The sequence below is a fragment of the Toxotes jaculatrix genome, chromosome 14 (genome assembly GCF_017976425.1).
Source record: "Toxotes jaculatrix isolate fToxJac2 chromosome 14, fToxJac2.pri, whole genome shotgun sequence".
NCBI classification, from domain to species: domain Eukaryota; kingdom Metazoa; phylum Chordata; class Actinopteri; family Toxotidae; genus Toxotes; species Toxotes jaculatrix.
In genome coordinates this window covers 13,900,358-13,913,670 of record NC_054407.1, presented here as the reverse complement: position 1 = coordinate 13,913,670, position 13,313 = coordinate 13,900,358, and the positions used below count along the sequence as shown (strand labels likewise).

The 13,313-nt window shown below is 37.7% G+C and overlaps 2 protein-coding genes across 2 annotated transcripts; one reads left to right on the top strand and one right to left on the bottom strand.

Annotated features, from left to right (window-relative positions):
• Window positions 1-337: 337 nt before the first annotated feature.
• On the bottom strand, window positions 338-5,708 carry ppp1r7 (protein phosphatase 1, regulatory (inhibitor) subunit 7). Its single transcript, XM_041054727.1, has 10 exons — window positions 5,629-5,708; window positions 4,737-4,832; window positions 4,427-4,482; window positions 4,090-4,155; window positions 3,827-3,957; window positions 3,509-3,671; window positions 3,291-3,407; window positions 3,083-3,187; window positions 2,867-2,953; window positions 338-2,676 (listed from the first exon to the last, which is right to left on the bottom strand). Exons 1-10 carry the CDS (start codon window positions 5,666-5,668, stop codon window positions 2,500-2,502), a joined length of 1,038 nt encoding a protein of 345 aa, XP_040910661.1. The 5' UTR covers window positions 5,669-5,708; the 3' UTR covers window positions 338-2,499.
• A 2,339-nt stretch (window positions 5,709-8,047) lies between these two features.
• On the top strand, window positions 8,048-12,759 carry LOC121192822. The gene is made up of 6 exons (XM_041054728.1): window positions 8,048-8,301; window positions 9,150-9,332; window positions 9,441-9,698; window positions 10,855-10,953; window positions 11,294-11,311; window positions 11,568-12,759. Exons 1-6 carry the CDS (start codon window positions 8,238-8,240, stop codon window positions 11,651-11,653), a joined length of 708 nt encoding a protein of 235 aa, XP_040910662.1. The 5' UTR covers window positions 8,048-8,237; the 3' UTR covers window positions 11,654-12,759.
• The last annotated feature ends 554 nt before the right edge of the window (window positions 12,760-13,313 follow it).

Below are 13,313 nucleotides of genomic sequence, written 5' to 3'. Positions count from 1 at the left end.
TAGGTCACACACATCCTATAATCTACATGGACTGGCACCTTAATTACAGACATGAAAGACAAACAAACAAACAAACAAACAAAAAATAAATAAATAAATAAGACTTTAAATCATTTAATGAATTTGATTTAAAGTACCTTTAATGAATAAACTTTGGGGATTGCCCTGGCGTGTACAAAGTTGAACTATATTTTCTACTATGCTTTTGACTGATCATTGTTATGGAGTAAGGTCCCACAGGATACTTTATTAAAACTGACCATTCCGTTTGAAAATTGCATTGTATGAGTCATGACAAATATAATCAATTATAGATTAAAACTACACAGACTTGCTATTTAAGTGGTGTAATTTTATTATTTGCATAATACATTCAGTTTGAAAACAGCATCAACTAAGTCCAAAACTCAAGACTTAGTTCTAACAACAATGAGCTAACTGCAATTGGTATAATTGCTCATTCAGTGACCACTAAAGGTCAAGTTATCTTAATTATGGTATCTCACACAGATCTGTTGTGCTGCCTGGCATAAACAAGAAAAAAAGGATATCACTTTACAAAGGGAAGGTGATGATGGCACTGATTTTCTACATGAGATGTCCAAACTATATTTACAAACACACAAAGTGACACTTCCAATCCCACTGGCCAATACTGAAGTAACTCAAGTTAAAGTTGAATATAAAATAACATTCCATTCATATCAGTAATGATCAATTATGCATAATGTCCTTTAGTTTTAGTCTGATATGGGCTCATAAATGTTCTACAGTTGAGTTATGGTCAAGGTCACTAACCACGAACAACTGGCTTTAATAGGTTAGTAATTACAATTTCTATCCCTTTGAAAAAGGCAGCAAACTGTCAGCTAAAGACAACTATGATACAAACCAGGCTATTATTTTTATACCTAAAAAGGGAGATTCAATATTAACTCATCCCGTTTTAACAATTTGAAGACCCAATATAAACCCAGGTGGAATGAATTAGATAATGCTCACTATCATACAAAGAAAGCACTTAGTTTAGCACTATCCATCTGCAACGATGCACTGAAATCTGATGTTTCTGTACCGTATTGACATGTGACCTTTTAGCCCTGAGGTGGGAAATTTGTTTCATATAAAAGGTGCATCACTTTTTAATTTTAAAAGGGAGTAAATCAGGTGCAGTCAAGCATTATATACAGGAGACTGCAATAATAAGTAATTCGCTTTTGGTTTAAGGTGGCAAACACGGCCAATAAATACATATCAATATTTATTTTTTAAGCAATACCAAAGGCCAAATGAGAAAAATACAGAATGTGTCACTGTAGTGTCTTTAGTAAATCTCAAAATGTGTTTAAAAATTGTCTGTGCCAACAGCATGAAGTCATTTATCTTACATTAGTCAATGTCACTTTTATGAGACCAGTCCTGCCCTTAGTGTGTAAATTCAAAAACAATCTAAATTTTACTGTTAGATCATTAAAATAAAATTTATGAACAAGTTTCCTAAAGTCAAAAGAAAATCAAGGCTGTAATCAGTAATGTATTAAAAAAAAAGGGTGATGTACATTACAAAACCATCTTTATGAACATGTTAAGAGTTTACATTCTCATGAGCTTTACTGCACGTCGCTCTTGTTAATCATAAAATTAACCTATGAGCTGTAAAATATCTAGACAAGGAATAGACATCAAAATGAAGCAATGATACCAGTTTATCAAAATAATTAATTACTTTTTGATGATATGTTTTCCTTAAAAAGACTGGTACCACTTTACTAAACTGCTTTTAACTGCACCGTGTCAGTATGGCATCTTAGGCTTCATGTTAGATGTTTCTGTGACTGCCAAGTTTGATACCAAGGTCAGTTTTGAAGCATGTTAAACCAAATGAGACAATAAATAGTATTCTGAAGATTAAAATATGTCGATTTTATTTTGTTGCAGACTTTCCCTTTAATGTTGATGTTTAATTGTTATTTTTCTCACTGTGTACTCTGTGAGAACAGTCTCATCCCGTCCAACCAAAAAGAATAAACTCACAAAATCCCTCAAATATTAACAATGCCACCCTTTCCTCTTTTAGGTTTGCAGTGCAACTTCAACAATGTGATAAATGAGTCTGATTTCCCATTTTGCTGATGCACTGTATGACTGAGGAAAAAAGATCTCCATACTGTGTCCTACATGCACAAAAACAAACAAACAAAAGAGTGCAGTGGAAAAATGAGGAAATGGGCGTTGGGTACTTTCACAGTTCATTTCCAGCTTAATAAATAAATAAGCTTCCACACAATAGCATAGATCAAGGGGTGAATGAGTGCATACATGCATACATGTATGTTGAGTGAGCTATAGGTAAGTTTCATGTTGGAATGTATATTTGTGCATGGAGTGACCATATGATTCAGTGAGCCCAATGTGTTTCAAAATGAAGTTTGTTTCTGTAGGGTGGATGGTGGGGGGAGGGGTCACTGTGATGTTGGCAGGTGAGCTGTATACTGCAGCTTAGAAGCGGATGAAGGTAGCGTCGATCTGGCGTACACTGGGCAGAGCCAGCATGATCTTTCGCCGGTACTGTGGATCCTTCTGTAGCGGGTTTCTTTCGAGATAGACCGTCTCCAGAGACTTGGCATTCTTCAGCTCATCAAGATCTGACCAGTTATCTATCTGATTATCGTTCATCTGGAGAGAAAATTGAAGACAATATAGCTAATAAGAAGTCATAATTAGCATGGTCTTGCATGGCTAAGCAAGCACTTTTACAACAAATGAAGGAAGTGAAGATTTTTGTCTACTGTTACTATATCATTCGTACTAATGTTGCATAATTAAAAAAAAAAAAAAATTGTTTAACTTCACAAGTGATCCATACCCAGAACTCCTGCAGCTCTGTCAGATGGCTGATATTTTCAATTTTCTTTACTCGATTGGCTGCAATGTCCAGGGTTGTAAGCTTTTTCTGTGAGGGGAAAATAAATAATGTTTGAATGTACAGAACAAACTTTGGAGTACACATTTGCACAGTTAGCAAAAAGCATGATGGACAGTTTGGTGTTCAGTCCTTTCAGAAATGGGCTGTTGAACTCACATTGTTCTCCAAGCCCTCAATGACCTCAATGCCATTGTGGCTCAGATAGAGCTCTCTCAGGTTGACAAGGTTCTGCAGACCCTCAATTTTAGTAATCCGGTTACTCTGAAAAGAAATGTACACAACATAATGAAGAAATGTGTCAATATAAAACTTAGGTTTATTTCTTGCAACCTCTCCCAAGAACTGAAGATTTTAGTTAGAATACCTGAATGCTTAAAACAGTCAAGTTGTGTAAACCCTCCAGATTCTGAAGCTTAGTTATTTTATTGGTGCCAAGGAACAAACTTTGCAAAGACGCGAGTGTATCAAGGTTCTCTATGACCTGTGAACAATTAAAGCGACACAAATAGGCATGATTATATGTCATGATTATTGCATTAATGTGCTAGAATGTCTTTTTAACATCGCTGCCTTATGTCTCACCCGGATGCGATTGGAGCCCAGCTCAAGCATCTCCAGGCCTGTTAGGTGCTCCAGGTTGGCAATGTTGCTAATTTTGTTGTGAAGCAGAAAAAGCTTCTTCAGCTGAGTCAGCTGCTCCAAACCCTCCACCTTCCTCAAAATGTTGAAGGACACATCGAGCTGCCTGTTGATCAGTCAAAAAAAATTCCCATTAGAATAGACTGAACTTGAGATGAGGCTTCTTTTTTCTATAATTTCAGCCATATGAAAAATGCTACCACTATTCCAATACCACTTTCTATCTACTTTACTAATAGAGAGTGTTTTTTTCAGACTTACTCCAAATCTGTGAGGCTGTGCAGGTTCTCCAGTTTGCGGATTTGATTGTCATAGAGATCTATTTCCCGCAGTGAGCTCAGACTGTCAAGGTTTTCTATCTTTTTGATGAGGTTCTGTCGTAAGGAGAGCGTCTGTACAAACAGAGAAATTAAAAGAATTCAATCAAGTGATACAATCGACAGCCTGATTTTATCACAGACCCCAAACTGCCACCAATACTTCATCTCTCACTGAGGGTTGCACTAAATACTGAAGTTACTTACTTTAGCCTTTTGTAGCACCTCCAACCCTTCAATCTTTCCAATGCGACAATGAACAAGATCAACATCCTATAAAGAAACCAGACAGCTTAGAATTACATCCTGTCAATAAGTAATAGTACTTTATGTATGTGCACATACAAGTGCCCAGCCCACACATTGCCTTATAAGATACCTAAAATGCAGATGCAATGGTGAAACACTTGCCAGGAAAAAAGATATGAAGTGTTTTATTATCACCCCTCCTTTTGGTGGGATGATGGGTATTTTGCAAAAATTAACTAACAAGATTTAACTTTGTGACAGTAGCTACAGCTGCATTTTTAGACAGTCTTCTAACCTCTTCCTCTGGGTCCAAGGTTATGGTGTCCATGTCAACAGGAGACTCTTCTTTACCTTTAATGAGAGCAAGATTAAATAAAAAACTAAACTAATAAGGTTATTGCATCAAGGCAGGGTATTCATAAACAAGATACAAACACAAAATGCTTTTGTAAAGCAAAGGAGATGACTGATAGTTATTCAACCGTCATGAAGATTGGGTGCTCTGTGTCAAAGTTTACTTATTCATGTCAAAATAATAGCAGCCGACAGCCTGATTTGTTCAATGTGTCTTTCTATGTGGCTGCACTGGAGATGTGATGATTTACTTGTGGTAGCAGGCTGATTGGGGTCCACGTCGCCATTGATACTCCTCCTCCTGGTCTCATCATCACCAGACTCCTCAGACTCACCCCTCCGGTCCACTGCAGTCAGCAGACGAAGAGAAAAGCAGTTTAATTTTACCATCCAGATGCAGAACTGTCGTGTGATAATGTATCACTGACACATTTAGCTGATGCACGTGTAATGTGATGCAAAGACCAGGCCCAGCCCCGCCTCGCCCACTGAGGAGTCAGGGAGTGTTATGTGGAACATCCAGCCTCTCTCTGGCTGTCATCGGGCTACTAACCTATTACTACACCATGTTTCTGTGCTATTTCTGAAACATTCGAAAATTGTGAGAACATGTGTGCCCAGTCGGAATTGCAGCTACCAGTGAATAACTCTGTTCGTGTCGATTGCTGTGGATGATCCCAGCTGTGCTTCCAGCTCAGAAAACAGCTTGCAGGCTAAGGTTAGCTCACTTGTATTAGCACACACGCTGAACACTGATAACCATGTTAGCTAGCTAGTTAGCCAACTGGACCACAGTAGACAGGCTTACGAACTAAAATCAGAAACGTGTCATATAGGCGGACAGGCTACGTTAAAGATAAAACTCGGTCTCAGACCATTAGACTATACAACGCAGCCAGAGAAAGTGAAACTAGTCATGTTTGGATTAGAAGGACAGGGTCAGTTGACTGAAAACGCCAGCTAAGGAGTCTTGTTGTTAGCCTGCTAGCTCGCTAGCTAGTCAAGGATGGAGGTCTGATTACTAACAAGGAAAAGGAATCGTCGGATGTGCTCATGTGAAAACAGACACGTTTGTCCAGATGAATGTCGATTTACTGAGATAACGCAATCATGACATGGCTGCGTCTTTATAAATTTGCTCACCTTCCATTTCTTGAAGCTCTCCAACAGACAGGGATGCCATGTTTCCTGTAAACACTCCTGACAACCGCTCAGCCAATCCGGTGGAGGCTCATCCTGCGGCCAGACACAAGAGGGCGCTATGCCACACTAAAATCTGAGCAGGACAAGTGTGCAGTGTACAGTGAATTTACAGCAAGTTTTTTAAACCATAAAACCAAAGGTGGAGGAAAATAATCAAGTAGTATTGCTCGAATAATGTAATTAATTTATAGCATTTACATTCAGTGATATTTACATAACATATTGTAGTACATATTGTGTTTTTGGCCACAAAAGACTTGTCTGACACCCATACATACTAGTTACATCGTAGGCATGGATGAATTATGTATTATTTATACATAAAAATTACCACAATGAAGCACAACATGACAAGAAACTCACAAAAAAAAAGACCAAAAGTTTAAAACGACCACAAAGGGACACAAAATGTTCATAAAGAATTTGCATCATCTATACTAGTTTTGTGTGTCTTTCAGTTTGGGGGTCCTATGTAGAGGGGGCCTTTTACCCATCAGTGCCCAGGGGGGTATTTTCTGATAACACATCCATGATCACAGTAACATTTCACATAACATCTGATCAGCAAATAAAATATGATGCATTGTACAGATTACTTGCACTAAACTTATTTAATTTAATTTTATTCTATTCTATGTTGCATATTTATACACATTGCATTGAAGAAGGAGATGCTTTTCATCTCGTCGCACATGTAAAAGATGTATAATGACAATAAAAGGCATTCTATTCTATTCTATTCTATTCTATTCTATTCTATTCTATTCTATTCTATTCGATATTATTAAACTACCCAGCATTGTATAACATAGTTAAAGTAAATCCCTAGATCAGCTACAACATTAAAATGTTCTTTATATTGATTTACAAGAAACATAAAACAGCCTGACTCCTAAATTCCCCTCTCTCTGTGAAGTCCCCTGCTCTCTCACAGCAGACTGTTTATACAAGTACTTCCCATCTGCCCTGCATACCTTCCATTTTAGGAATATGCCTGTAGAAGACTGAGGAACTTAGTCTAAAGGTCTAGTCACAACATAACGTAACATTTTATGTCTGCATATGCACACGGTACATTAAACAGATACCAAAGATACAAGCTCAGAGTATCTAATCTTTAGTATGCGCCTGTTATTTGTTTCCGATAGCATACACTTATTATGTGAAGCATCAAATATGATAACAGTAGGAACATACAGTAGAGTTCATACTTGACCTATTATTTGGATAAGCAGACTGAAAGACAGAGATGAACAAAATGTTCCTTATTATCTGACTAATAAAAACAACAGACTGTGTCAGCCAGGATAAGAAGAAGAGAAGGTTTGAAACCCCAGGTTTTTACTCACTAAGATGTACAAGAACTGACAACATACAGGATTATGTTTAACTGGGCATCTGGCTAAATATTTTTGGAAGCTGCATGTCACAGAATCATTCACAAGTTTACTTATTAACATTTTCAAAACAAAACAAAACCAAAAAAAAGGCACGGGTGGTAGGACAGTTTTCTGAACTTGTAGGGGAAAAATTAACCCTTCAGTTCATATGAAAAAGATACATGGTTTTCACTGAAAGTGGAATGTGTGCAAAATCTTAATCTGAAAAGTGGCTGTATTAGGCTACAATAGAATAAATGTATGAAACCTTACAATACTTCCCACTGAAATATACTCTGACCTGTAAAGTAGCAAAAAAATGGAAACTATTCAGTAAAACAGAAGCATGCATGTAAATGTACATATTTACTTTCCATCCTTGGCAAAGACTTGTTGGAAATCTGGTTTGTCGGCCTTTATGAGTGATTGTTTTAGCATTTTACAAGCCTTTTGATGCCGAATTTGCCCACAGAGAGGACATAATTTTGTCAAGAACAACACTGATCACACTGACAAGGTATTTGACAGACCTGTTTCAATTGTGTGCAAAAATGCAAGGTCACAAAAAAGGTTCATTTAAACCATGTCCATTCCACTACTGGTAGATGCATAGGTTAGTTTAAGATGGGCTCAAGTGTGATATTGTATTAGTCTTTTTGTTCTTACATCCTGAATGATCATAATTACACTGTAAACCTGCTTTGGCGTACCAAGTGAAGTCGTGCTAAAACGCCATGGCTTCCGAGCTGATTGTGCTCACTCTTGTCACCTCCTGGGGTTAGATGAACTGTTTAACGCCATTTCGAGCAGTCAACCCAGACCTGAGACGGGCGTTTGTTTGGTAAACTGATTCTGTGGAGCAGGATCTGAGGGCGTGAGGACCTTCCAGTCCGTGCTCCGGTTCCATTGGCCAATCAGAGGAGGAGACGCACGTCCATTTAAAAGGAAGCTTCATCAAAACGAAATCAAAACGGGCGCCGCAGGGATCGGAGAAGGGTCATCCAGTTGTTGTTGTAGCCTTTGTCTGTTGTTCTGGACGTGTTACAAGTGCACCGGTTTCGCTTAAATGGCTTAAAACAATCCTGGCTATTTATAACTGAGGAGAGTTTCGTTCTTCCTCGGGGACTGAGCGCTGGCTGGACTTGGAGCAGCGAACGAATAACGCTAGAAATGCATTTTCTTGGCATTCTTGTGCTACTGTTCGACTTATCTCGGGCTTTCCCTGTTCCAGTAGGTAAGAAGCTTGCCTCTTTGCATCGCATTGCTTTCTGGAGTTGCAAATAGATTAGTCCAAGAAAAACAATAACAGCGCAAATATGAAAAACGGACTGTTTACTGGTATTAACCCACAGCAGGCTGCGTAGACTGGTGGTTGCCAGGCAGACAGAAACAAACTTCTTTTACTTTCGCCCTCCGAGTCAGTCAGTTTTTACTTTTTCTCCTGTACATCTCACTGGATCACAATAGATTATTCTGCTGCTGAACTCACAAAGGTATCCTGAAAACCACCAGTACAATAGCCCTGCAATAAACCCTGTCACTGTGAAACTTAAAAGTTAAATCAACTCCTTTCTGTCTGATAGTGTTAAAAAACTGAAAATTAAAGCTGAGGGAATTAAAGATTTATTGTTGGTCTGTTGTATGGGATTGCATTAGATTGCACAGGTGTGCTTGGAAAAGCTGGTGCTTTAAAAAAAAAAAAAATCACTGTATTTATTTGACAAATGCAGTTACGCACAATTATTTTAGGGGTTAAAAGTTTACATTGCAAAATGCACTGCAATAGTCACAACTACCAAACGTTAAAAGGAGTTACACATAGCATAGTGTGGACAACCTTAAAATAATCTTAATTGTAAGCAGGACTGTTCATCAAAATGAGTATACAGTTCAATTCAATATACCTTTTGGTGTTACAGTTTTGCTCTGATCCCCCAAGTTCAATTTTTGGACAGGGCTACTTTTGCTTGAGCCATGTAGCATTGTGCCAGACCTACTACTACTTTTACTTACAGATTTGTCGCAACATTTAGACCATCCTTTCTTTTTCTCTGTGCATGTATGTTGGTTGTCTTCCATCAGATACCGTCATAGTTCAGGTCCAGCAGTGGGGAGTGGTGGGTGCTCAGTGGGTTGAGGAGCAGGTTCTTCTCAATGGAGTCTCTTTCACTGGCACAAGCCAGGAATTCAAGAGCATTATCAAAACCATTTCGGCTGATGCACTCCATCCGACTCTAATCAGGGTCAACCAGACTTCAGCGCTGAGTAAGAAAATGATCACGTACTACAAATAAATGACTGTAATGACTCAACTCAGATCTGATGTCATGGTCAATCAAATGTTTTTGTTTATTGCCTTTTCTCGCTCCATAGGAAACCACACTGTTCTTCGCTCTCGCGAATGCATACTGGAGGGGTCTCAGCTGCATTGGACAGACCGTGTTTTCTATGACGGGAAGGTCTGTCTTACTCTGGACCACACTGACACATGGACAGCCCATACACCGCAAGCATTGGCCCTCAAAGTGTTATGGGACCAGGAAGTGCAGCGCACCAGGACAGAGAGAATCCGCCTTCAGGAGGGATGCATCAAGCTAATGAGAGAACTGAAGCTTTCAGAGGAAAGTTCAGGTACTTTTTCTTTACGGCTTTTGAGAAGAAATTTAATCATCATCAAACTTCAAGTGTTTTGCATTGTGGAGCCTAATAAGAGCATCTTACACACCAAGTGCTTTTGCCTTGAGATGCTATTTAGCTTGTAGTGTAACTCTTGTTATTGAAACAATGACATGCCGATTGTTAATACTGCAGATAAACACCTGCCAGTGTTTATAATCAAATGACCAGATTAGGTACAACTTTCTTTATCTTAACAATAATATATAATGGTATATTGGATCCAATATCAAGGTATAAAATAAAATGTCAAAATAATAGTAGTATACACTAAGGCTGCAACTTAATAATCATTTTAATTTTCAATTAGTGCGCCAATTCTCAATTAATTGATCACTCATTTTAGTCTTAAACATCAGAAAATATTTCAGAAAAAATACTGAATAATGTCCGCCCCTCTTTCCCAGAGTCCAAGGTGAGGTTTTCAGATGTCTTGTTTTGTTGGACCAACAGTCCAAAGTCCAAATTCAATTTACAGTGATATGAAGCAGCAAAAAGCAGATGCTGTTTCCATTGAAACAGAGAAACCACTTAAACTAATAATCAATTATCAAAATAGTTGCTGATTAATTTACTTTTGATTAACTGATTCATTGTTGCAACTCTAGTATGCACCATTTCCCTCCTCAGTGAAATTTTGATTTTAGCCTTTCCCTGATGCACTCATAGAAAAAACTTTTGAAATAGTAGTAATAAAGGCAGTGTCTGTGATATGATCAGGTGCAACATTATTGTAAGGCGGGACCCATCCATTCCACATTATTCATTTGTTCACTGTACTGTATTCTCAATTCACTGTTAGTGGTAAAAGAAGAATTAATCACAATCTTAGATGGTCTGTTTCCTGGGTCTGTAGCTGTCTGGTAGTTTTGACTCTTAAGTAGGTTGAAAAGCAGGAAAAAAATGCTTGAATTCTGCTGGTGGCTGTGGATTCTGGAGGCAGCTGATGGCATTTGACTGTTAGTCATATGACACAACGTGTGCTTAAAAAAAAAAGAAAAGGTTATACTACAGTAAAACAAAGGTTTGTCCCTGCGATTGCACTCCATGTTCTATAGTGACCAGTTTTGTTGACAAGGGCTCTGTTTACAAATTTGAAATATTTTCTCAGTTCCAGGGATTCCTCTGCCTCAGGTTCTCATTCCAGTCTTTGCACTCCTGGCTTTTGCGGGCCTAATCATAATCAGCTTCCTCCTCTCCAAAAACCGAGGTGAGTAAATACGATTTTTCCACTTGGATAATAATAAAAGAAGTTGTACAGCCTTTAATCACAGTTACACTCTCAAAAGCACTGTTCATAATATAACAAAATGATTTATTTTCATGAATGGAACACAGCCTTGTGTTGCATAATGTCAGCAAACAGTAGGAACAATTTAATGTTTACCTATGTTTGAATGTAATAACTCAGCTACCCTCATAAAACGCTGCATAACTTGGCTCAATTTTAAAATGTGTCCTGTCACATGATTTTTCATATGGAGCCTCATACTCACGGGGAAATATAAAGCAAGGTCATGTGTTTTGTCTTTCTCACACTCTCTGCCTAGGTTTGAGGCACCCTGGAGGTAAGAAAACAACAAGCCTTCTGTTTTCCCTTTAGTCTCTGTACCCTTCTCAGTAACAGAGAAGATGGATAGAAAGTTAAATATAAAATGAACAGAAAACAACATACACTTTGGATGAGCATGTTTTAATTTTTAGGGGGTTTTGTGTGCGAGTCAGGTGGTTGTGTCCACACGACTGTATCATCTAACAGTATCATCTCACTTTGACTCAGTAATGAATGTTAGAACTAATCTGGGCTGTCTGACTTCTTTGCAGGTGTTATCGGCTCGGTCATACATTATCCTAAAGACATGACTGAAACTGATCCAGAGATAAAAGGCCCTGGTTACCGTACATTGTAATTCAAAGCACCAACTGAATAACTGAACATTAAGCTAAGTTCAGACCAGGTCATTATATGCACTTTATCCTGCAAGTATCACAGTTTACACTGGTGCTTTTACTGTGCATATTTTTACTATTTATGAATACACACAGAAATTCAAGTACGTTCACTTCCTCCAGAAATGTACAAGCTTTTTTTGCACAATTAATAACTAAGGCAGATGTTGTCATCAGTCAGAGATATTCAAGTACACAGCTTATGTGGAAATATATAATGGAAAGAAATCATCCTGTCTCAAGCACATACAGTATCTAATGGAAGCTAAGACCAAGAATGTAACAGATTGTCTTACCTGCTGACGTCAAGCATTTTGTGCATTTTCTTTTGCCCTGAGATCAATCACAGTGAAACTCTGACCATGTCCAGTTATCCAAAGAGGCTGACTGTGCCTTCTATATGATTAAATGTTTTTGAGATACTGAATAATGCTGTGATTGTCAATATGTTGTATCCTATTGTGTGTGCATGTAAAATTTACAGAACTGTTTAATTAAAGATACTTTTATGATGTGTTTATTTTATATTGTCACATTTTCCACTTAGTGTCAGGTTACTTTAGTTTGTGGTAATGGGACAAAATATTTAAGAATGAATCTAAACTTGAGCACTTAATACAAACTTTAACTCGCACATAGTCATTGTATCTATTGCATTTGTACACTGCCTGTGAATACTGAAATACCATTATCATAGAGTTTGTGACAGTGCCAGACTTCCAAGTTTGTGTGATGGTTTCATGATGTATTAGAAGTTAAAACCTCTGGTTTTTGTTTGTAAGATTCTTATATTTGTAATTATCTTCCCAGTTTTCCAGAAAAAGATTCAAAATACAGTCTGCCACTCAGTGCAAGCAACATTTTATTTTTGAACAGAGCTGTATCAATTGCCTCCTGCTTCTCCTGCACATATACTTGTTCAAGACACCAGGACATCAAGGACCAGATGCAATATTTTTCAGGAACTTATGCTTCCTTTTTGCTGCAAAGTGTTTGTCCACACAGACATTAATCTGTATGTCATTGTGTATCTGACAATTTTGATTAAAGTCTCCAAAGTCTCTGGCTGTAATTTGTTTGGGCTTTGATGATGTTTTAGCACCTAATTGATCAATAAATTAATCCCATTCATCTAGTTAATACATATACTCCTAGTCACGTAATCACTCTTGGATTTGTTTATCTGGTCTTTGATTTGCAATCAGAGATAAACAAATGCTTTACTTGACTTAATAACGTCAAATTTCTCATGTTAATAAAAGTGGTTAAGAGGTGAATTGCCCAACAATTTGTTAGGTGCTCTCCGGAAGATTGTGAAGAATCTTTGATTTTCTTTTTCCAATCAGATAACCCCAAAATCCTAATTTGACTGTTAATCACCAAGTAATGTTCATTGTGGGTTTTTTTTCAAGGCAACTAAATTATGTCTGGATCTTAAGGTATAGAAAAATGCTTATGATAGGCTATATGATGCACCACCAACTATGTAACACTGCAGATATGCGTTAAAGAAGGAATTAAGAAATAATCCAGGGAAATTTTTTGAGATCCTCTACTGAATTGCAGAAATATATTTGTGTAACCTTATGAGATTCCCTTACCATTTTAACATTTTCTATG

Bases quoted from the DNA above. Each gene is read 5' to 3' on its own strand.
- ppp1r7 (XM_041054727.1), bottom strand. From the start codon at position 5,668: ATGGCATCCCTGTCTGTTGGAGAGCTTCAAGAAATGGAAG. The intron at 4,833-5,628 runs GTGAGCAAATTT...TGCTGACTGCAG, and splicing joins AGAGCTTCAAGAAATGGAAG to TGGACCGGAGGGGTGAGTCT. The intron at 3,188-3,290 runs GTATTCTAACTA...ATTTCTTTTCAG, and splicing joins TGACTGTTTTAAGCATTCAG to AGTAACCGGATTACTAAAAT.
- LOC121192822 (XM_041054728.1), top strand. From the start codon at position 8,238: ATGCATTTTCTTGGCATTCTTGTGCTACTGTTCGACTTATCTCGGGCT. The intron at 9,333-9,440 runs GTAAGAAAATGA...CTCGCTCCATAG, and splicing joins CAACCAGACTTCAGCGCTGA to GAAACCACACTGTTCTTCGC. The intron at 9,699-10,854 runs GTACTTTTTCTT...ATATTTTCTCAG, and splicing joins GCTTTCAGAGGAAAGTTCAG to TTCCAGGGATTCCTCTGCCT.